This window comes from Schistocerca nitens, chromosome 1 (genome assembly GCF_023898315.1).
Source record: "Schistocerca nitens isolate TAMUIC-IGC-003100 chromosome 1, iqSchNite1.1, whole genome shotgun sequence".
Classification (NCBI taxonomy): domain Eukaryota; kingdom Metazoa; phylum Arthropoda; class Insecta; order Orthoptera; family Acrididae; genus Schistocerca; species Schistocerca nitens.
In genome coordinates, this window is record NC_064614.1 from 493,468,754 (window position 1) to 493,492,348 (window position 23,595).

General features: G+C 37.0%; 1 protein-coding gene across 1 annotated transcript in view; it reads left to right on the plus strand.

The window, feature by feature from the left end:
• The window catches only part of LOC126252642 (ras GTPase-activating-like protein IQGAP1), a 367,157-nt gene that overhangs the window by 255,012 nt on the left and 88,550 nt on the right, over positions 1-23,595 (plus strand). Inside the window, exons 22-24 of the mRNA XM_049953548.1 lie at positions 10,676-10,805; positions 13,211-13,305; positions 22,457-22,682. Coding sequence (XP_049809505.1) covers positions 10,676-10,805; positions 13,211-13,305; positions 22,457-22,682 — 451 coding nt within the window. The remainder of the gene's footprint in view (positions 1-10,675; positions 10,806-13,210; positions 13,306-22,456; positions 22,683-23,595) is intronic.

A 23,595-nucleotide genomic window follows, 5' to 3' on the forward strand; every position in this document is an offset into this window, starting at 1 on the left:
TTCTTTTTTTTGACGCAGTTGTGTGTCGTGTATTCTAAAATGAAATTTGTTTCTATTTATCAAGCTCAGGCATCTTGTGACACATTGCCCCCTATCTAAATCTTTGGAAACATTGTGGTCTGGTCATTCTATTAGAGCTTAATATAAATGCCCTGCAGATGTTAACTGTTGAAAAATGATGGATGTTTAGCAACGTGCCTAATAAGTCATTCTCAGTTTCCGTGTACCTTTGGAAATAGCACAACTTCTTTTTTATGTCTGTGAGGAGTTAATATTTAGATGAAAACACAATCCTCTTGTTAAAAAGTGCTAAAAACTTCATTTTTTTATGTAAAACTGGTGACCATGAGAAGAAATAGTCTCCTGATATATGGTGTTTGACGTTTGTTGCCATACTGACAGGCTGGTTAAAAGTATCATGTCTTCAAATCTTTGCTTTTTCCATGATTTGGAGAAAACTGTAGGATCACATGACAGATTGATATTTTCATTTTACAAAAATAGTTGAAATCACCTCAGAAACAAAACAAAAATTCTGCAATATCCCAAGGTCCTATACACTGTAATGCCTACCGGTATTCGCCACAGTGAATAATTACTAGTATTAGCAACTCCCAAGTTCCACCAGAGTAGCTAGATAAGTGACATGAAGCATGGCGTAGCAGATATATAACATTGGCATGGCATGCGCAACTTGACACCAAGAAAACTAACACTGCACCATGTCATTTTCGCGTGCTGTTAGTGTTCTGGCTTTAACCAACTTGATTGTGTTTCACGTAGATGAAGCAAAACATCATCTGTCTCTGTAGTTAGTTTCTCAGTAAAATATTTACTTTTCAAGTAAAAAAAATTTATAAACCACTGGTTTGGGTTTTTCTTGAATTCACTGCCATGCTGCCTTTCTGATTTAATTTTGAGGAAACTTTCGATAAAAAATTTTCATTCATTCATACCCTAAAGTCTGATATCGCAGCTTGATCAAATGGCTCTCTTTTTGATATTGCTTGCAGTTATTTTGGTATTTAAAAATTAAGCAAGTACCATGACATATTTCCAGAAATTTGCAGTAAAAGGTGTAGTCACTAACCTTAGTTTACATCTAGTGCATTTTAAGTCTCACAGTTTGGCATAAAAAATGAAGCTAACATATCAAAATCATTCTTAACACTCGAAGGAGAGCCATATTTCTTTAAAGTTCAGACTAAATAAGTAATATATTTTGATGTTTGGCTGTGATGAGCTATGATGCACCACACTCGCAACACTGTGGGTGGGTGCTGTGCCCAATAGTGGCTCATGTTTCGCTTCATATGTGGTGTATATAGTTAGTTACACTATCATTTTAAGTTAATATTGCATCAAGTATTACATTAATTCTAAAAGTAAAGACAGACAACTGCAGATCCAGTGGCAGAGGTAGCAATATACTGTATACATCAATTTTTCATGTCTACAATACCAGTTTCATTTAAGTAGCATTCAATAACAGTTCTTGTTCATGCAATGTTGAACAAATGAAGTGAATTGGGATTTTCCTATTGACGTAACTAAAGTATACTGTGCTCTGGATGTCACTTACTTGAAGAGACATTTACTGCAAAAGGATTTGAGTCAGCAATAAAGCTGGATAAGAAACAGAAACCCAATGTCCAACTATTCTGGAAGCGAAGCTACTGGTAAAGTGCTTGTCAACAATAAGATAAATGTAGGATTTTTCAAAACCTTATTGTGCAGCTGACTTTCCACAAACATTATCACAAAGGAAAGGCATAATAGGTTGCTCTTTGATACAGATGAAACTCTACAGAGTGAATGAAGCTCATCAGATTTAAAACTCCTGTAAAATCTGGATGGACATTTTATAATTCCCATCCATAGCATTTTCCACTGTTTTTAGGTGCAAATGGATTATTTTTATCAGTTGACATAGGAGACTATGACCCCCAAGAGTGATGGGAGAGCATTGCGAGAAGACACATTTCCAATTCTAGAACCTAAAACTTTGCTGGACGAAGATTGCTTTTCCTCTCTCAAAGCATATGACGAGTCCTCATAGACAATTAGTTAATTAAAGGTATATATTTAACTATGGATTATCCAGGGGAACTAGATCTGTAGATTGTTCTTTTGGTATACTAGTGTCAAAGATCTACTACAGTAAATTGTGACGTGAACAAAATCTATATGATAGAAGTTTCATAACTTTATACAGCTTCATGGTGATGTGTCTTCTAAGTCAGCTGTGCAGCACAGTGTGAACCACCCTATTGAGAACTCACATAAAAAATTAGAAAACTGACAATGACCTTTAAACAATGCTATGGAATTGAGTAATTCACTCTTAGTTTCCTTCATAGCCCAAATGGAGCATTGTGTTTTCAGAACAAAGTATGTTTGCATCTACATATTGAACGGATCTGATGTTGCATTAGATCCAGCAAATCATTAGATTTTCAGGTGTGTCTAATAGAAAATGCCCTAATGTAATTACAGTTCTATACCTTCTTTCTGGTCCACAATCAAACTAAATGAATTCAAATTACTGCATCTGTCTATGATGTTTCACTAACAGTCCCTTCCCAAACTTTATTTCAAGCTTTCTTGTGCTCTATTCACACACTGCTGTTATTGTAAATGCTTGAATATTTTTCTATTTGACCAACAAAAATACGTATTTAACTTCAGATTGTTTTGCATTTTCCTGGATACAGAGACAGACATGCAACCAAAGCAGAAACTTTCATAAACTTTAAGTAGCACACACATGCTGCATGGCAAAAAGTGGGTCACTCCGCATCCATCTGGCAGCATTTTGGCATGCCATAAAACTCAGTTACATCACGTCAGCCCATTAGGTACTGCTCCATTAGACTGTGTATGTTCCATCTGAAGTTGTGAGATAGATGCATGCCTTGTGCCTTGCTGTATGCCATGCCACTTGCTGTGTCACGGTGGTAGGTGCCCTGCCTAAGAGTGTTACACTGAGTGAAGATCAATACAGAGACAGACAAGGCCTTGATTGACGGGAAAAATGGCATGCTAAGATCAAATTACTGCCTGTACAGAAGAATTAATATTAATTGAAAATGAAGAAAAAGATATAGGTGGACTCATTTATATAGGAGATGTTTAAATCTCAGATCAGGAAGATAGTGGCAAACTTATGAGGTTATCAACTAATGGTGAAGACTTTTTCAGAGAAACAAGTTGGCGGTTATGGGACAAAGATTTAGAAAGATACCAGCACTAAGAATGTTTTTATGATGCAGGTTTATCTAGATAAGAAAGAGTTTTCTGTTTACTTTAAAATGACCGGTGATTATTTTACTTCAAGTTAGAAATTCATTATCCACATCAAAAACATAATATGAATTAATGTGAATCAATGGCCTCCAAAAAATAGCTGGCCATTACCTTACATCAATATAAATTTCGGTTCCATCACATCATTGGAAACTGAATTGACCTTATGCAAGTCTGCAAACACGGCATAAAGATGTTTTACAAAATGACTGAGAAAATACCACATGCTGTGTACTTGCGGAAAAGTCTGTCTGAATGCCTGGACAGTCCATCAGTACTGATCTCACTGAACATAAACAGTTATAAGATGGGACAGAATGAGCTGTGGTGGAGCAGATGCTATGAGAGACTGACCACATAATAAGATTCACCCACATGGAGGCTCTCTGTGGAGAAAAGTTACCATACACTCTTTTTTAGGGAAGCCATAGAAATTAATGAACATGACAACAGTTTCAACAAGAAAGAGGAAAGCTTCTTGCTGCAGCAAACGACCATTTCGGGGAAAAGCCCCGAGATATTCATATGAGAGGTATATATTATCTGCACCCATGAACTCTATTCTGGTCTGCCATCTGCAGTGAAGGGTTGACATTTGTATTGCCAAAACGTCAGGAAAACTGATAAACAAATGTCAGCTGAAGATCCAGGGACAAAAGCGAACAGCCAATATGCATCAAGTGTCCATGGATTTAGTATTTAGTCTAGATTGGAAATAGATACGACTCAGCTTTCAGGTACTGTAACATTATGCATATTTAGATGAATGAATTGGCTGCCCAGAATTGCTACGATGCAAGGTGTATTTGATGTACGGCTGAACACTAGGTGGTCCCGGGACTCGGGCTGGATTGCCACGACCTCCGTAGGCCAGCCAGGTGGAGAGACAAGAAGTGTTACCAGAAATAGGTAAATTCCAACTCTGGGAATTTGGATGACAATTGCTTGCATGGACTTTGGGCAGGAGACAATGCTCCAAGAGGTGGCAGAATGTCAGACTATCTGTCACTTCTGTCAAGCAGACCTAAATAATATTTTAAACAATATATGAGGACAATCTGTTGTCGTTTATCATGAGCACACTTGTGCAAGAATACTGACCTATTTATTTATGGACAAACCTTTATTTATAATTATTGCAAATTATCTGAGTGTGACAGAATGATTTAAATATTGCTGTAACATATTAGTTTAGTTCAGAAAGTGGTCAAGATGAGTCAAATCATGTCTGTAGCATATAAGAATGCTGTATTTTCGGTGGGGATGGTCTTCAGCCAATAGAAAAGTAGTCATAGTGGAACACTATGGGAGTCAAGATGAGGCGGGGACTTTTCGAGTGAAGAGCTCAAAAGAGCAATTCTGGACACTTTGTGTTGAGTGCTGGAAGAAGAGCGATCTGACTGTGTTAACATGTGTAATTCTGGGCAGTGCCCAGCTGCTATGAGAATTTAACTTTTGAAGAGACTTTACATTTCAAGAGGTCTGAATGTGCTCCAGAGTAGGACTCTAACTATTTCCTCTTGATTAATGGAACTGAGAGCACGAAGACGGAGTTACTGCTCTTTGTATCGCATGTGTTAATTTGTGAATCATCATGTTGAACTCTGAACTGTTTTGAGCTGATGAATATTTCGTATATTGTGATGACAAAATGGACTTAGTTATTGCATATCTTTGATAACAGTTTAGTTTGGGGATTTTGCTGCCATTCTCGTAATGCTCTCAATGTAACTTCTCTGCATTTGACAAGGTATTATATGTCTGCATTTTAATTGAATATCATAGGACCACTTCCCATTATTTTGAGATGTCCTTTCTGGAATAAATGTTATTAATAATAATTCTCAATCATTCAAGTCAATTATGGACATTAGAATAGAACCCTTGTTATCAAATTATTCATTATATATTTATGTGTGATTAATTAATTTGCATTTCTGGCCAATGCATAGACTATTTGACTTCAGGATCAGAGACAAGGTTGCTATTTGCAGCAAATTAGCTGTGGGACTTGAAAGTAGAAATGTGTGGCTCAACCCTATCGAGCTATTCTTTTTAAACAGAGCTGTGCGTAGCCCAAGTATCTAAGGTGTGAGCGATACCAAGCAAAGTTGCAACTGATTTGCTTGTACAGGATGCTGTTTAAGAGCAGCTACACTAAGCTGTAACTGATAGGTACCATCGCAGTTTAAAAGTAACTTTGATATGTTAGCCACATTTTTTATGCAACAGTGTATGACCTAAATGAACCAGATGTTTTTCAATGCAAACTCTACAAACTGGTAACTTAAATTAAAAACATTTTAATACATATGAAAAATAATGGAAAGATAACTAATTTTTTGTCAGGTATCAATGTGAGACTATAAGATGTAAAATTATAGAGTTTTGTAACTGAATACTTTTCTCAGAATTATTTGAGAAAGGTTTAGTTTCCATGTGTGCATAACGAACATATGCATAGTGCAGTGACAAAGCAGGAAATGTGGTTTGCAGCAATTGGTAGGTAGCATTGTAGGAAATGCTGCAACACTGTGGCAGATTACTGTATCAATGTGAACACTCCAATTAAATGCCATGTGTTCAGGGGCACTTTACACATAGGACATTTGAATTCTCTTTTCATCATATAGTAAATGGTTCTCTTTCTTCATCATCTGTACAACATGATTTGTCTGGTTTGTTCACATATAACAGTAGCTACAATTGCTGCAGTATATTGGCATTATAGAGATTCATGCTGGTGTTTCTCCATAACATTGTTAGTATCACAATATGATATGTGAAAATGTGAACAATCAGAAAGTAGCACTATGTAATCATGAGCCGATTGAAGATCTTATGCGCTTTAAGGTAACGTGAGTTACCTTTTTGCTAAAAATGTAGTGTATTATTTTCTGAGTCCCGTGCGTATTACTAACAACCTGGCCCAGCTTCACACAAGTAGCATTAACTATCTACAACCATACAACGTGTGTGCCGTAGTGTATTTTCTTCAGTCATCTGCAGTGGGTTATAAATAAAGTTCAGAGAACAGCGTTAAGTAACTGAATATCATCACTTTCATGTAACTTGCATGATGTAAACAGCACATGGCAGGAAAGTTGTCGGGAGGCATGAATGTTGGGTCCCATATTGAATTTGTGTTTGGAGTGGCATCTCGTGTCAATGACGAGATAACATGATGGATGTAAACATTATATTTGCAACCATTGTAAATATTGTATGTGAATCACGGATGTAAGTGTGTGTATGTGAGCCACTATGTATCAGAGGCTACCATAGGTGGCACAAATAAAAGAAAAAAAAATGTATGATGTACATGATTAGTTCGTGTTGGAGCATTTCTCTCCCGAAGCTTAGTGTGCACTGGATGCATTGTCGAGACTCTTTGCTGCAGTTCTTTGTCGTGACTCTTCATGGCAGACTTCTTTGCTGTGCCATGCAAAGAATCGTGTCCACATCTAGGTTTGTTTCAAGGAAGGCAGAAAGCTGAAAGTTGAGTCATCTGCTGCACTGCTGAAAGAACGTACTATATACAAACAAAGAAAAATTGCTAATGATGTTTTTCAGAAACTGTTTTACTTGTTGTATAAAAAATAAAACACCACATTTTTGTATTCACATGCTTTTCACTATGCAATTGTTCTAATATGTATGTGTAACTATTTATTAGAAAAAATATATTACTTCAGATTGTAAGACTTACATAACAGCCTGATGATGAGGTCATTATCTTTTTGTAATTGGTCATATTTATTATGATACTTAAGAGTTGAGTAACTCACTACCCATAGTTCAGAGACATTGCAGTGAATTAAGACTGCGAGTTGTGGTTGCTGATCTGAGGGAAGCAGAAATTGGCAGTCCGAAATTGTCTTCATGTTTTGAAATCCATATCTCTACATCATTGAGAGATTAAGATTAGATTAAGATTAGATTAGATTAATACTAGTTCCATGGATCAAGAATACGATATTTCGTAATGATGTGGAACGAGTCGAATTTTCCAATACATGACATAATTAGGTTAATTTAACAACATACTTAAGTTAATATAACAACTTTATTTTTTTGTGTTTTTTGTTTTTCTTTATTTTTATTTATTTTATTTTTTTTTTTATTTTTTTCTTAATTTATATCTAAAAATTCCTCTATGGAGTAGAAGGAGTTGTCATTCAGAAATTCTTTTAATTTCTTCTTAAATACTTGTTGGTTATCTGTCAGACTTTTGATACTGTTTGGTAAGTGACCAAAGACTTTAGTGCCAGTATAATTCACCCCTTTCTGTGCCAAAGTTAGATTTAATCTTGAATAGTGAAGATCATCCTTTCTCCTAGTATTGTAGTTATGCACACTGCTATTACTTTTGAATTGGGTTTGGTTGTTAATAACAAATTTCATAAGAGAGTATATATACTGAGAAGCTACTGTGAATATCCCTAGCTCCTTAAATAAATGTCTGCAGGATGATCTTGGGTGGACTCCAGCTATTATTCTGATTACACGCTTTTGTGCAATAAATACTTTATTCCTCAGTGATGAATTACCCCAAAATATGATGCCATATGAAAGCAATGAGTGAAAATAGGCGTAGTAAGCTAATTTACTAAGATGTTTATCACCAAAATTTGCAATGACCCTTATTGCATAAGTAGCTGAACTCAAACGTTTCAGCAGATCATCAATGTGTTTCTTCCAATTTAATCTCTCATCAATGGACACACCTAAAAATTTTGAATATTCTACCTTAGCTATATGCTTCTGATTAAGGTCTATATTTATTAATGGCGTCATACCATTCACTGTACAGAACTGTATGTACTGTGTCTTATCAAAATTCAGTGAGAGTCCGTTTACAAGGAACCACTTAGTAATTTTCTGAAAGACAGTATTGGCAATTTCATCAGTTAATTCTTGTTTGTCAGGTGTGATTACTATACTTGTATCATCAGCAAAGAGAACTAACTTTGCCTCTTCATGAATATAGAATGGCAAGTCATTAATATATAATAAGAACAACAAAGGACCCAAGACTGACCCTTGTGGAACCCCATTCTTGATAGTTCCCCAGTTTGAGGAATGTGCTGATCTTTGCATGTTACGAGAACTACTTATTTCTACTTTCTGCACTCTTCCAGTTAGGTACGAATTAAACCATTTGTGCACTGTCCCACTCATGCCACAATACTTGAGCTTGTCTAGCAGAATTTCATGATTTACACAATCAAAAGCCTTTGAGAGATCACAAAAAATCCCAATGGGTGGTGTTCGGTTATTCAGATCATTCAAAATTTGACTGGTGAAAGCATATATGGCATTTTCTGTTGAAAAACCTTTCTGGAAACCAAACTGACATTTTGTTAGTACCTCATTTTTACAGATATGTGAAGCTACTCTTGAATACATTACTTTCTCAAAAATTTTGGATAAAGCTGTTAGAAGGGAGATTGGACGGTAATTGTTGACATCAGATCTATCCCCCTTTTTATGCAAAGGTATAACAATAGCATATTTCAGTCTATCAGGGAAAATGCCCTGTTCCAGAGAGCTATTACACAGGTGGCTGAGAATCTTACTTATCTGTTGAGAACAAGCTTTTAGTATTTTGCTGGAAATGCCATCAATTCCATGTGAGTTTTTGCTTTTAAGCAAGTTTATTATTTTCCTAATTTCAGAGGGAGAAGTGGGTGAGATTTCAATTGTATCAAATTGCATAGGTATGGCCTCTTCCATTAACAGCCTAGCATCTTCTAATGAACACCTGGATCCTACTATATCCACAACATTTAGAAAATGATTATTAAAAATATTTTCAACTTCTGACTTTTTGTTCGTAAAGTTTTCATTCAATTTGATGGTAATACTGTCTTCCTCTGCTCTTGGTTGACCTGTTTCTCTTTTAATAATATTCCAAATTGTTTTAATTTTATTATCAGAGTTGCTGATTTCAGACATGATACACATACTCCTGGATTTTTTAATAACTTTTCTTAATATAACACAGTAGTTTTTATAATTTTTGATAGTTTCTGGGTCACTACTCTTTCTTGCTGTCAGATACATTTCCCTTTTCCGGTTACAAGATATTTTTATACCCTTAGTAAGCCATGGTTTGTTACAAGGTTTCTTACGAGTATATTTAACTATTTTCTTGGGGAAGCAGTTTTCAAATGCATTTACAAAAATGTCATGAAATAAATTATATTTTAAATTGGCATCAGGTTCACGGTACACCTCATCCCAGTCTAACTGCTGTAGGCTTTCCCTGAAATTTGCAATTGTTAAATCGTTGACTGAACGTACTACTTTGGAGGACTGTTTAGTATTGCTGAATGGAGCTATGTCATATATTGTAACTAGCTGTGAACCATGATCAGAAAGACCATTCTCAACAGGCTGAGCATTTATCTGGTTAAACTTATCTTGGTCTATAAAGAAGTTATCTATCAGTGAGCTGCTATCCTTTATCACCCGAGTAGGAAAATCAATAACGGGTGTCAAATTGAAAGAACCGAGTAATACTTCAAGGTCATTTTTCCTATTGCCCTCTTTCAGAGAATCTACATTGAAGTCCCCACAAATAATAATTTGCTTCCCCCTGTCTGACAGATAGCACAACAAGGAGTCCAAATTTTTCAGAAATAGATGAAAATTTCCTGATGGGGACCTATATACAGTTACAATTATAAATGTGCCTTTATTTAATTTAAGCTCACAGGCACATGCTTCTATATGTTTCTCTACACAAAACTTTTTTGTTTCTATACTTTTTGCACAATGATAACTTTTGACATATATGGAACTCCTCCTTTCTCCATATTTTCTCTCATTACATGTGCAGAGAGCTTATATCCACTTACATTTACCTTATCTATATCAGTAACAATGTGATGCTCAGACAGGCATAGTATATCTATTTCATTCTCAGCTTCTAAATCTTCTAAACAAACCAGAAGCTCATCTACTTTATTCTTTAAACTCCCAATTGCTGGGATTCAATCCCACAACCTTTCAGTTTCAAGCCAAATGCTCTATAGCTAGACCAACACACCATATGTCAATCAGATTCTGCTTGCTGTTTACTCAAGGCACTACTGCTCTTTTGAGCTGTGATAGCTGTTCGCTAGGTGGCAATTGTTTCCACAGTTTAATCTTAATTCAGACAATTTGTACAAAATATTTATAAATTATACACAAAAAGTTCCTCATGAATCACTGTATCTACTAGTCAAACCTGGATTAAAATCCCAATTGCAGTTCCTGCAATTAGGCTGCTTACACAGACAAACACAAGCAAGTGACTTCAAATTATATATAGAGAAAAGAGAAGAGAAGAGATATAGCATCCTGTATTTTTGTTTTTCAGGAGCAAAATAAGCAGTCCAGTGGATGTTGTTACAGATAAACCATTGGTTCTAAGCCTTGTTGTCAGTTATGCACGTCAAGTTTCGGGGCAGAATCCTCTCAAAGAAATGGTTGGACCACTTGTGGAGAAGGTAAAAACTTTTAAATTCATTATCAAACAATGGAAAATCTGGGATGGAATGTAACAATATTATGAAAAGGAAAGTCGCTACTCACCATATGACAGAGATGCTGAGTCGCAGGTAGGCACAACAAAAAGACTGTCACAAATAAATAAAGCTTTCAGCCATTAAGGCCTTCGTCATCAGTAGACATAGACACACACATGCAAACGTAACATAATTCAATGCAATGCAATGCAATGCAACTCTCACACCTGACCGCAGTCTCAGGCAACTGAAACAGCTTTTTGTTGTGCCTATATGCGACTCAGCATCTCCTCTATATGGTGAGTAGCTACTTTAAGTAAATCATGTATTTTATGCATGCTATGTTGCAGCTAATTACAGGCCATCATTAATAAATGAAATCTCATTAATTGCAATGCTAACAACTTCTGTTGAATTGCCTCCATTTACATTAGATATCCGTAGTATATATATATATTTTTTGAATGTGTTTAATTCATTATGTGGCTTATGCATACAGGATACAAATACAATGTGCATCTGCAAAGTTTGATGAATGCTCACAGAAAATAAAGGAAACAAGTTACAAACAAAATACCTGACCTTCAACGTAATCACTTTTATCCACAACACAATTCTGACATTGGTTATAAACCTGTTGGAGACTGTGATCAAACACTTCTTGTGAAATTGCTCAAAGCACCATGGACACACATTATTGGAGATCCACGATGAATGTGAAGCACAGTCCTTTCGGAGCTAATCTAATATCTATCACCACCAAATCTGGCGAATAAGGAAGGTATTTAAGAACAATCACCTTGCATTGTATGACAAAGTAGAGCACATAGATCACAGTGTGCAAGTGGGTGTTGTTGTGTAGGAAATTCCTCTGTCCACTCTGGTACAGTTCTGGCCAAACCCATTGAATGCTTTGCAGTCTCTGTTTCAGAACTTTCGCACTGACAGTGTGACCATAAGGTAGAAATTCATGGTGAATCAAGCCCTTGCTGACAAAAAAGGCCCTCATCTTCATCATTATCAACTGAGCACTATGGGACTTAACTTCTGAGGTCATCAGTCCCCTCATCATTATCATTATGTTCATTATAGTCACCGTATTCTTGGATTTTGTCAGTGAACTTTTTTTGGGAAGTGGGAAATATGAGGAACACCATGTCATTGGCTGTTGCTTGGTCCCTGGATCATATTTGTAGTACCAGGTCACATCTCTTGTAATGATAGTTTCAGAAGCTGCAGATTCTGGTCAGAAATGTTGATGAAATCTCCAGGCATTTCCATCTGAGTTTGCTTTTGTTCATCTGTCTGTGTGTGTAACACAGACTGGGCACAAATTTTCTGCCTTTTCAAATGTTAACAAATGATAATGCTTTCACCGTCTTTGCTTATCTTCAGTTCTTCTACATAACTCTCAATGACAGCTACCGATCATACTGTTGGCCCAATGTGACTCATTCTCAGCACCTTCCTTTCTGTCTTCAAAGTGTTTAAACCACTCACACACACACTTTTTACTCATTGCTTGAACACTGTACACTTGTACAAACATTCCACGAGTCTCCGTTTTCCGAAATGTTGTGTTAACATGTTGCTCCATTTTGCAATCATATGAGGTTCCACACTGACTCCAATAGACTGATCACAATGTGCATCACTAATGTGCTTTGGTGATTTGCACAACAGGGGGCACTTCTTGACATTTCTCTCAATGAGTATGCATGGGCATGTCGTCAAAACCTGTGCAGTTTTCAACATATAGGGACCATTCACCAAACTTTTCAGAAGCGCCTTGTATTAACCATTACATGTAGCGTTAAAAAGTTGTTTAATATTATGCTCAGTTTCTGTAAGGCAGTGTGTTGCTGTAAAGAAAGGTCAGTGATTTTCACTGTGTTCCATCTCTGGGCATTTGGACAGATGTGCTACATACTGTCTGTTGCATTGAGCCTATACTAATTATAGAAAAAAGTAAGCATTTTGAACTGTCTGACAGTCAGTTTGCGAGCTGCCTATGCTTGCATGTAAACTTATGTTGCCATTGATTCTGAACAGAGCTATCGCTCAGTAATACTTGTTATCTTCCATTTATCTTCAAAGACATTTGAGAAAGTAGGCTGATGTGTATTTGTCATTTTCTTTAGGAAAAATATTGTTTCAGATGCAAATAAATTTATTGACTGATTGTCATAAAAGTGTTTCTTATTTCCTGTTTCATTGATAAGAATAATAACGAGGGATATGCTCCCAATAAGTTTGATAATACCGAACTGTTGTTCGTTTTTTTACTAAATATGTCAAGCATATATGTAACATATGTAGTACACTGCCAAACTAGATAATGTTTGAGTGTATTAGAAATATTGTATGCAAAGCAATTTATATTGCAGGTTATCAATAACAACAATCTTTCCATGGACACAAATCCTGTTGATATATATAAATTCTGGCGCAATCACCAAGAGACCATATCAGGACAGATTTCGTAAGTCTGTTTGTAAATTAGTCAGTATTATTAATGATTAGATTAGATTAGATTAATACTTGTTCCATAGATCATGAATACGACACTTCGTAACGATGTGGAACATGTCAGGTTAATAAAAGATGTCTGCACAAGATATTACATTACACAAAATATTGCATGACACTAATGTTGAAGTGGTTTTTTCCCCCCCTTATTTTATATCTAAAAATTCAGCCAATGAGTAGAAGGAGTTGTCATCTAGAAATTCTTTTAATTTATTTTTAAATGTTAGTTGGCTATCTGTCAGGCTTTTGAAGCTGTTTGGTAGGTGACCAAAGACTTTTGTGGCAGCATAATTTACCCCTTTCTGTGCCAAAGTCAGATTTAACCCTGCATAGTGAAGATCATCCTTTCTCCTGGTGTTATAGCTATGCACACTGCTATTACTTTTGAACTGGGTTGGATGATTAACAATAAATTTCATAAGTGAATATATATGCTGTGAGGTTACTGTGAGGATCCCTAGATCCTTAAGTAGATGTCTGCAGGATGACCGTGGGTGGGCTCCAGCAATTATTCTGATTGCACGTTTTTGAGCAATGAATACTTTTCTACTCAACGATGAATTAGCCCAGAATATGATGCCATACGAAAGCAGTGAATGAAAGTAGGCATAGTAAGCTAATTTACTGAGATTCTTATCACCAAAATTTGCAATAACCCTAATAGCATATGTAGCTGAACTCAGACGTTTCAGCAGACCATCAATGTGTTGCTTCCAGTTTAACCTCTCATCAATGGTCCCACCTAAAAATTTTGAAAATTCTACCTTAGCTACAGACTTCTGTTCAAAGTCTATATTTATTACTGGAGTTGTGCCATTTACTGTATGGAACTGTATATACTGTGTTTTATCAAAATTTAAAGAGAGTCAGTTTGCTGAGAACCACTTAATAATTTTGTGAAAAACATCATTTACAATTACATCACGTAGTTCTTGGTTTTTGGGTGTTATACTATACTTGTATCATCAGCAAAAAGAACTAACTTTGCATCTTCATCAATGTGGAATGGTAAGTCATTAACGTAAATCAAGAACAGTAAAGGACCTAAGATCGAACCCTGTGGGACTCCGTACTTGATAGGCCCCACCTCCCAGTTTCAGGAATCAGATGTTGTTTTAACATTACATGAACCACTTATTTCAACTTTCTGCATTCTTCCAGTTAAGTATGAATTAAACCATTTGTGCCCCCCCCCCCCCTCAAACCATAATGATTTAGCTTATCTAAAATCTTATGAAATTATTGGTTTATTTGGTTGCTTTCAGTCGCATCTACTTGTGACATTTTGTTATGAGAAAGTCAACCAACCAAGAAACACATCTTACAATACATGTTCTGTAGTGCTGCGCAAACTAAATTTTTATTTACCTATGTTTGAAATTCTAGTAGTGTTAGCATAACTCACTGCAGTAGTTGAGACATATATTTTTCACACAATTTTATTTTAATTATAATATTTGAAAAAATTCTAAATATTTTGTTTATTTGGTGAGTCATGCCAGCTGAATTTAATTTAAAACAGATGCAACAAATGGATTAATTCTTGTCAGTTACATTATTTTAAAACGTGTAATAGGGTAAGTACAGCAGGATTGACTGGAATCTAAAATTATCCAAGATTCTACTTTAAATCAGAATTATTTTATTGCCACAACTTAAAGAAACAAAAACTGTGTAAAGTACTGATATGAGGCTGAATCACTTTAGAGTGTAGACTCAAGAAAAACATGAAAGCTAAATGAGAGGAGAGGAAACTAAAAAAAAAAAAAAAAAAAAAAAAAAAAAAGTGCTAGAGTCAAGATTCCAGTTCTATAAAGGACGAACCAGGACTCCATTGACAAAGTTGCAGATGTATTTTGATATAAGGGACCCACTATCTCCAGCAGCTCATTACTGAGCAGTAATATAATTATGATTTATTCATTTTGTTGCTACAGTCACTCTTGTTTCTGCGACAGTAGCTTCATAACAGTGAAGAAAACATGTAATATGCAATAAGTGAACCTTAAAACTCCCAACATAATGCAACAATCCTGAGACAGATGCAAAAGTATTGTTATGTTATTTTTGTCGTTGTGGGAACAGCGCAGCATAGTGTTGTGTTGCTGCTCATACATTGCATTCATTTAGCCCATACATGAGGTTCATATTGGCCAGTTCTTCACCAGTAAACCTGTCCATAGTAATACTATTGGCATTTGCACTGTTGTGCATCATTTTCAGTGCAGTAGAGATACCAAGTTGATTGGGGCAAGAAATCAAACAGCATGCAATAACTCTGTAATGAGCCACCAGGGACCTCACACCTCCTTTACCAAAATGCTTGGAAGGTATCCCTGAATAACCTCCAAGAGGTTGGAGGTGGGGTTCTGGTTTCTGATGCTTTCTTGGACAACAAGAGATAGTGCTGTGTTGGGTTGCACGACTCGCATGTCTCTTCCAGTTGACTCATACGTTGTGCGTGCAGCCGATCCTCCTCTTTGGGTCATCAGCTATGTCGCCCTCACTGTTTGATTCTTCTTCGAAGACTGTGTCATGTTAAAGGGATTAATATTAACCAACTCTCTATTCTTGAAATAAATCAGCTACTCGTAGAATCTTTGCAGTTAAACAATAATATATTTTCAAATCTCATCCCCAAAGTAACAATTATTCTGTACAAGCTCCAGCAAGCCAACTGGTTCCAAGATAACTGTCAGAATTGACAAAACACCCATAGAATTACATACGTGCTCGATAAAGAAGATTTGGGTGTGGAGAGGAAGCAATTCTCACGCATGCAGTAACCAGCCACCGACATCGACGCAGTAACCAACTTACCTGAAGTAAAAGTCTTCATACAATACAAGCTTAATCTGTCTCTGTAACAATCCTCATGACACCACAAACCACGGAACATTATACAAACGCTCTTTGGCTTTTTTATATAAATTCCAAGGTGCTGCTGGTAACCATTTGTCGGGGCCCCTTGTCTGGTGCAGCTCCTGGCTTCTCATGACAGTTGTCCCTCCTGCACACACAGATATGTGTGGCACAGTGAAAAGGCTCTCTCACCCTCATAATTAAAATATTGGGTGTTCGATATGGTGAAGAGCCAAATGTTTCTAGAATTTACCCCAAAATTCTCGAAGCACTACATGTCCCACCCCTTAGCTCGAACACGCAATATTTTACGCATATTCATTATGTACATTAATATCTATCACAACACTAATTTTTATTTCAGTCCATGTACAATATCTCTTTTAGTCCTTGTGTACTTAATACGTAGAGTTTCCTTTTCTTGTTTTTGTTCTGAGCATTTTAAACCATTGTTGGAGTTAGTACTTTTACATCTAGGAATTATGCGGACAATATTTTTAATTTCCAATCACAAACTCCAGGTGGCATAGACTTTTGATTGCCTCATTCTTTAGTATAATTCTCTAAACTATCTTTTCTTTAGTACTCAACAGCCTCATTTCCTACAGTAACTTGTGGTCTGGAGGAAACTCTGGGGAAAAAACAAATGAATGTGTTCTTTCCGACACTCATAACTCCTAATAACGCCGTCGATGTAAAGAATCCAAACTTACCAGAATAATCTCTATAAAATTTTGTGACTTCTGTCAGTATACTGTCCTTCCCTTTAGGCACAGTACCTATACTTACTTCCAGGTTGCTCCAATGGATGCACTACCTCTTTCCATTTCGGTAGGTACACCCCTTTCTTATTCCTATATTCTATGGTACAGGTCAATCTCCTTCTTGGTGCCCCTGCCTACACAGTATAGGTCAGTTTCTCTTCGGTCTTCCTATCTGCCCTTTTCTTCATTCAATAAAAGCTGGGTGCGTTCCCCTTATCCTTTGGGAGTAGGTCTCATGGTTCATTGCCCTAGTATACATCTTTATGTATACTGTCACTAAATATTACCTGGCAAAATTCAATTCTGCTTCACACTTCACCCTTACCTCTGGGTACCTTATTTGATCCCCTAGAGTCCTCCACTGCTTTTCAACCTCTACGCTTTCAGCAGACCTCATATTTATATATAATTCAGTATATCATACCTTTTTTTATGCTTGTCCCACTACCCTACAAATCATCAGAACAAATATTTGACTGTTATTCCTAAATAATTATCACCATTAGTTCCTCCCTGGCTTATGCTCATTAGTTCTTCCTTAGTTTCTCCTCTCCTTCATTTTTCACACTTCTCACGTCTCTGTTCTTATAGCTATATATAAATATATAAGAAGCGAAAAAAAAGGGATGCTGCAGGGCCGTCATATATCAACTATACGATATGTGCATCTACCCAGATGTACATATGTCTTTATTCCGCTTCAACCCTTGGCAGTTCTGACACTGCTTTAGGTTTCTAGCCTGTAATTTTCATGTTTGTGTAATTTTGTGTATATGTCGATGTGTGTTCGTGCAGCCTGATTCTTCGGCCTACTTATTTGAAATAAGCTGAAGGTTATAGGAAACCACGGAGAATGAGGACGACTTCAGCGATAGAAGTATATGCATATGGAAAGGGGTAAAGATGACCGGTACTCAGATGAGAAGTAAGGAAGGAAAAAATAGAGATGGTTGCTAAGATTGAAGGAGAAAAAGAAGATAGCCCTAAAGACAGGAAAACCGTTCTCACTCCCACTTCCCCAGGATCCCTGCTTCACCAATACTTGAGTGAAAAGCCGGAGGAGGACGGATGATGATAAATGTCTCCTGCAGAATGGACATTCTCACCTTCACCTTTCAAGCCCCCAAAGAGAAATCTTAGCAACACCTATGGAACGGCAAATGGTGAAGAATTAGTCGCACTTGTATGCGAGGGTCATCTGAAAGATGTGGTGCGTGTAGTGTTGGTATTGTCTTTACCTACACTACCCACCCCTTTCAAGATTGATACAAACCCTCCCATCTACATCCCATTTCATAAAAGGTATAAATATTCTATCAAAATAGAAAATTATACACTAAGCTAGGATAGTTATTTCATTAGTCACCTCATATTACATTATTCCTAAATATAATATTCTATTCTGTTCATTCCATCTTAAAGTCACTCTGTTTACATAGTTCCATCTTATTATACCTTCTACCAGAATATTATTCTGTTCGTTCCATTTTATGTTTAGAGATCAATGTTTATTTGTGCTTCTCTTAAATTAGTCACAATCTTGTAGTCACATTCAGTCACTTAAATACTAACATGGTAGGATAGTTTAAAGGGTTGTGAATAGATTACAGAATAGGTGAAGATTTGAAGGGAATTCGGTGTAGGAAAACTAATGTGGAAGTAACACTGAAAACAACTCAGGAACAGACAGTCTTCACTCTGCCAGCTAACACAGAATGTTAACGTCCCTGGGGAACAGATGTGACTCCACCTGGATCGTGTGAATCTGATACTAACCTCACTTGAGCAATCGCAAACCAGTGCTTCTCATTAAATTTTGAGCGAAGGTCTCCCCGCAGAAAAACAATCCCCACTTTACTAGGTAACATATCATCAGGTAAAGTTATTCTGTTTCCAACTTTGTCATGGACAAGTTTGAATTTCTCGCGCGAGTCGTCTATAACCTCATTAGTATCATTCTGTTTGGAAAAAGCAACAGTCGCAACGTTTTCGGAGATTATACTCTCGGTAATTTCTCGATCTGTAATTAGCTCAAATGGTTCCACCAGACTACTTACATTTATAATGTCAAAGTTGACTATTTTTTCTTTGAAATTTTGTTCCACATTATTTATTCGCGAACTGACAGCTCATGTAGTAACAACTCGTATACTAACACCTGGAATTTTCGATTGAATAATCAATATTAACCCCTTAGGTTGATCTGTGCCCTCTTTTGACATACTTAAACATTGTCTTACATTATTAAATTTAACATTACATTCATTTTCACAAAATTTTAAATTTTCACTAAGATCGGGTTTTTTATTATTATATTTAATGTCACATTCAGTCTCTAAAGTAACTATGCCTTTGCATCAATTACTAGATTCTTTGCTTCGTGCGTCTACTTTGACGGGCAACAAACCTATATACGTCATTTGAATATTTAAAGTTTCATTCTGTCTCCAAATAAAGTCAATGAATAGTTGATTTACGTAAGTATTCAAAGAACTAGTGAGTTCGCTCTTTAAATCTAATTTCAGATTTTCTACCTTATTAATAAAGAGTCAAATTCAGTCTTTAATAAAATTATATTTGCTGCTTGACTGTTTAAGATTTCACTTAGCCTACTTAAAACCTCACTCTGAGCATCTGATTTGATGTTCAGTTATGTATTTACTGAATCTAACTTAAGACTTTGGTGACTTAGTTCTTGTCTTAAAGATGCATTTTGAGCATTTAAATCTGCTCTTTGAGCATCTAATTTAACATTTAGTTCTTTTCTTAAAGAAGCATTTTGACCACTTAGTCTGGGCTTTAAGTAAGTTCACTACCTCAGACCGGTCTGGCACTTCCTTACTCACTGACATAGCCAAAGCTAGTTCCGAAGTTTCGCCTGTTTTTTGAATGCTATCCATATCCCTATTGATTTTCAATGTAGTGATCATCTAAAACAACTTCACTTCTACATGTACTAGCTACAGTACTATAGTCTTTGAACAGTTTCCTCTCTCCCCCCACCCCACCCCCTCGCTCTTCCTCCTCGAACAATTATGGGTCAGCGGTTGGTTACTGTGTCGGCATCAGTTGGTTACTGCGTCGATGTCAGTGGCTGGTTACTGCATGCGTGAGAATTGCTTCCTCTCCACACCCAAATCATCTTTACCGAAAAATTGAGATCTTCGCTCCATTCTTTTGACGTTATTACCTTCTCCTGTCATATATTGTGTTGCATTTGCAACTTTCTTCCTTTGGTTCAGTAGACACAACGCAATTACTCGGAACTGTTTCTCAGTCTTGTTATGCCTGGTTGCTATGGCAACTCCAATATCTTCTTCCTGTTTTTGGCTTACAATTTCCCTTTTTCTTAGAGTCCTGTCCCGGTCGCGATGTTCTGATGCTTTCTTGGACGACAAGAGACAGTGCTGTGTTGGGTTGCACGACTCGCATGTCTCTTCCAGTGGACTCATATGTTTTGCATGCAGCTGATCCTATTCTTTGGGTCATCAGCTATGTCACTCTCACCGTTTAATTCTTCTCTGAAGACTGTAACAGGGTAAAGGGAATAATATTAACCAACTCTCTATTCTTGAAATAAATCATGTACTCGTAGAATCTTTGCAGTTCAACAACAACATATTTTCAACTCTCATCCCCAAAGTAACAATTATTCTGTGCAAGCTCCAGCAAGCCAGCTGGTTCCAAGATAAATGTCAGAATTGACAGAACAACCATAAAATTACATATGTGCTGCCTCATGCAGAACCAAGACATGAAGTAGGAGTCTCTATACGTAACATGCTTCATTTGTCTCTCTAACAATCCTCATGATATCACAAACCACGGAACATTATACGAACACTCTTTGACTGTTTGATATAACTTCCAAGGCGCTGCTTGTAACCACTTGTCAGGGCCGCTCGTCTGACACAGCTCCTGGCTCCTCATGACAGCTGTCCTTCCTGCACATATAGACGTGTGACACAGTAAAAAGGCTCTTTCACCCTTGTCCTTAAAATATTGGGTGTTCGAGACAGTGGAGAGCCAAATGTTTCTAGAATTTACCCCGAAACTCTTGAAGCACCACAGTTTCACTTCCATAAAAGCTACACTCCAGACAAATACATTCAGAAAAGAGTTCATAACACTTAAATCTATGTTAGGTGTTAGCAAATTCCTCTTTTTCAGAAGTGTTTTTCTTGCCATTTCCAGTCTCCATTTTATATCCTCTCTACTTTGGCCATTCTCAGTTATTTTGCTGAGTGGCTAATTTTGTAATTAATTCTTCCATCATTGCCTGATTTGATTTGACTTAATTGAATTGCTCTTGTTTTACTTTGTTGATGATTGTCTTATCTCTTTTGAAGACAGTACCCGATTTGTTCAATTGCTCTTGCAAGGCCCTTGCTGTCTGTGACAGAATTACATTATTTTTGGAAAATCTCAGAATTTTTATTCTTCCTCACTGGACGTTAATTATCTTCCAAAATTTCTCCTTGTTTTCCTTCATAGCTTACTCAATGTACACATTGAATAACATTGGGGATAGGTGGCAACCGTCTCCCACTCCCTTCTCAACCACTGCTTCCCTTTCAAGCCCTTCAGTTATTGTAACTGTAGTCTGTTTTTTGTACAACTTGTAAACATTTTTTTGCGCCCTGTATTTTATCCGTGCCACCTTAAAAATTCCAAAGAGTGTAGTGTAGTCAACATTGTCAAAAGCTTTCTCTCTATCTACAAATGCTATAAATGAAATGTTATTTTTCTTCTTATTTTTCTTTCTGGTGACACAGTGGGTAGCACACTGAACTCGCATTTGGGAGTACGATTCAAATCCCCTCCCTGGCAATCCACGTTTTGGTTTTCCATGATTTACACAAATTGCATAAGGCAAATGCCATAATGGTTCCTTTAAAAGTAAAAGGCGGATTTCCTTTTCCCAACCATTCCTAATCTGAGTTTGTGCTCTATCTGTAACAACCTCGTTGTTGATAGAACATTAAACTCTAATCTTCCTTCCTCCCCCCACCCCCCACCCCCGCCCCCTTTTTTTTCTTTTTTTGTGTGTGTGTGTGGGGGGGGGGGGAGATTGTTTTATTTAAGAGGATGCCATCATCATTAAGTCGTACAATATAGCTAAATATTCCTGGGAAAAAATAATGGCTGTAGTTTCCCCTTTCGTTAAGCCATTTGCAGTACGCACACAGGAAGCTGATGTTGGCTAATATTATATGGGTAGATCAGTCAATCATCCAGACTGTTACTTCTGCAAGTACTGTAAAGGCTACTGCATCTCTTCAGGAATTTTGCCTGGCCCCTTCACAAATACCCCTCCATTGCATGTATGGTATAGCTATCCACCTCACCTCAGCACGGTTCGTGGTTAATAGGGGAAGAGCATTTTCCAAATTTTATGTTTAATATTCATGATGTTATGTTATGCAGCAACTTGTCTTACTAACTAGAGCAATTATGTAATTGTATGTTTGTTGACAGGGAGCTTCCAGCATCAGTAAATCCTGAACAGGCCTTGAATCACCCGGAGGTTAAACGCTCCTTAGAGCAAAATGTTTCTGCTCTGCGACATTGGACATTGGCTTTTCTGGAACGCATCACAAATTGTCGAGATATGATACCATATGGTGTGCTGTATGTAGCAAAAGTGCTGCATGACTCTCTTGCAGAAAAATTCCCACAGGCACCAGAAAAAGATCTCCTGAAGGTACTTCCAGATATGAGTATTAACATATGGTTATCATTTTCAACTGTTGTCATATCACAAGCAACGTGTGAGAGAATAAGAATCAAAATGTGAATTTATTTATGTATGGACTTGATTTGTTTAGTGATTCTCGGTTATTTAGTAAGTGCAGTGGAACATAAATAATTGATGTGCCCATCATATTGTAGTGCAAGTGAGATGAGAGGCTTGGAAGAAAACTGGGAATTCATAATTGAAAAATGTTGACTGTGGAGGATAGTTACCATATACTGTAGTATAATCTCTTAATTTATGTCACTCCACACTCTGATATTTGAATGAAATACACTGCCTGACAAAAAAGGTAAAGCACTCTGACGGGGAGGAGAAAGTGGATCAACGACATCTCGTGAGATACTAAAGTTTGTCAATCATTCTGCTTCCTCCTAAGTGTCAGATGATCGTTACAGTAAAATTAATCAGACGAGTTAGAAAAACCCTCCCTCTTCGGTGCTGTCATCAGTCACATCAAAGAAACTCCAAGTCCTGTCCTGGCTGCTGCAGCAGGCATACTGGAAGCAGGTGCCTGCATCATGGAACAGACTGCTGTGCCTTCAGCAAACATGGTCACTTGGCTATTGGCCACCAGCTGCTTGCTCAGCTATAACACGAGGACAACACTACGGTCGACACAGTCATGCCATGAGAAAACCTCACTTTGAGTTGCCACTGTTCAGCCAGTCCATGGAAAACCAACTGCTGTGACTTGAATCAATGAGGATACATGACCTGCTTGGTTTGCCTCCACTGTGACTGGTCCAGTGTTGGGTCCTGTGTTTGAGCCTCAGGCCCAGTCCTCTCCTTGGAAAAATGTCACTGGCGATAAAGAACACACATGTTGAATATGTCCTGCCCTTCTTGTAATCTGCCCTAC